The sequence below is a fragment of the Elephantulus edwardii genome, unplaced genomic scaffold (genome assembly GCF_000299155.1).
Source record: "Elephantulus edwardii isolate Elephantulus edwardi_28Jun2011 unplaced genomic scaffold, EleEdw1.0 scaffold00247, whole genome shotgun sequence".
NCBI lineage: Eukaryota > Metazoa > Chordata > Mammalia > Macroscelidea > Macroscelididae > Elephantulus > Elephantulus edwardii.
In genome coordinates, this window is record NW_006399997.1 from 1,232,328 (window position 1) to 1,233,354 (window position 1,027).

Below are 1,027 nucleotides of genomic sequence, written 5' to 3' on the forward strand. Positions count from 1 at the left end.
GCAACAAGAATGAAGGGAAATCCAAAGTCCTTGTAAACTTTCATTAAAATTAATTTTTTTAAAAAAAAGAATTATACTGGGTTCATTTTTTAAAATATTTTTGTTATTATAACATCTAATTTTTAAACATTAGTGAAAGTTTTCCAGAGTAATTGTTTATTATTAAGGGATGTCTTCATCCTTGATGTTTGAGATTAATGCTTTTCTTATTATCTATATACCTGTATAATAAGTTCTCTACTTCTGTGTTACTAGGTAACAGCACAACACTAATGATAAAATTTAATATGATATTTAGTTCTTCATGCTAATATAGTATTATCTGTTTTAATATCTATTAATATGATATTTAGTTCTTCATGCTAATATAGTATTATCTGTTTAACTTTTAGTATACTAGTATATTGGTAAAAAGATGACGTGTCACATTTGAAAGTCTAGTATGTTTACAGAATCACAAGTAAAATCAAGTAAAAGAGTCACTGACATAAATATGTCCAATGATTGAACACCAAAATAATTTAACAATCCTGATACTGAATATTTTATTAAATCAAATTAACTAATTTGTAGCATTTTAAATAATCTATTTTTTCATCATCACAGGGAATGGCATCAGACCCAAACTTTCTATTACAGTGGAATCCTTTTGTTGATGGTTCAAATACTGGCAAGTAAGTTGTTTTCTAACTTAATAATGATATTTTACTTTATTTCATAGGTGTAGTATTGGAAGGGCCAGTGATATATCCCCAGAAAATGTCTATTTACTGTCTTTGAAAAATTGTTCTATACTTCATGTAAAGCTTCTACTTTTTTCTTTCCAAAAAATTATTTAGTATTGATCATTAATATTGTTTAGTTTTTAAGTCAGAATATATATGTGTGATGTTGTTGTTATGTGCCGTCGAGTCGCTTGCAACTCATAACGACCCTATGTACATCAGCCCTAAACTCCACTCTGTCCTGTGCCAATCGCACTGTCTCTGACACTCCCATCCCAATTATCCCAGTCACTGAATCAATC

The 1,027-nt window shown here is 28.6% G+C and overlaps 1 protein-coding gene across 1 annotated transcript in view; it reads left to right on the forward strand.

The window, feature by feature from the left end:
• The window catches only part of MAP4K5 (mitogen-activated protein kinase kinase kinase kinase 5), a 128,865-nt gene that overhangs the window by 91,317 nt on the left and 36,521 nt on the right, over nucleotides 1-1,027 (forward strand). Inside the window, exon 19 of the mRNA XM_006899218.1 lies at nucleotides 607-670. Within this exon, the coding sequence (XP_006899280.1) occupies nucleotides 607-670 (64 nt within the window). The remainder of the gene's footprint in view (nucleotides 1-606; nucleotides 671-1,027) is intronic.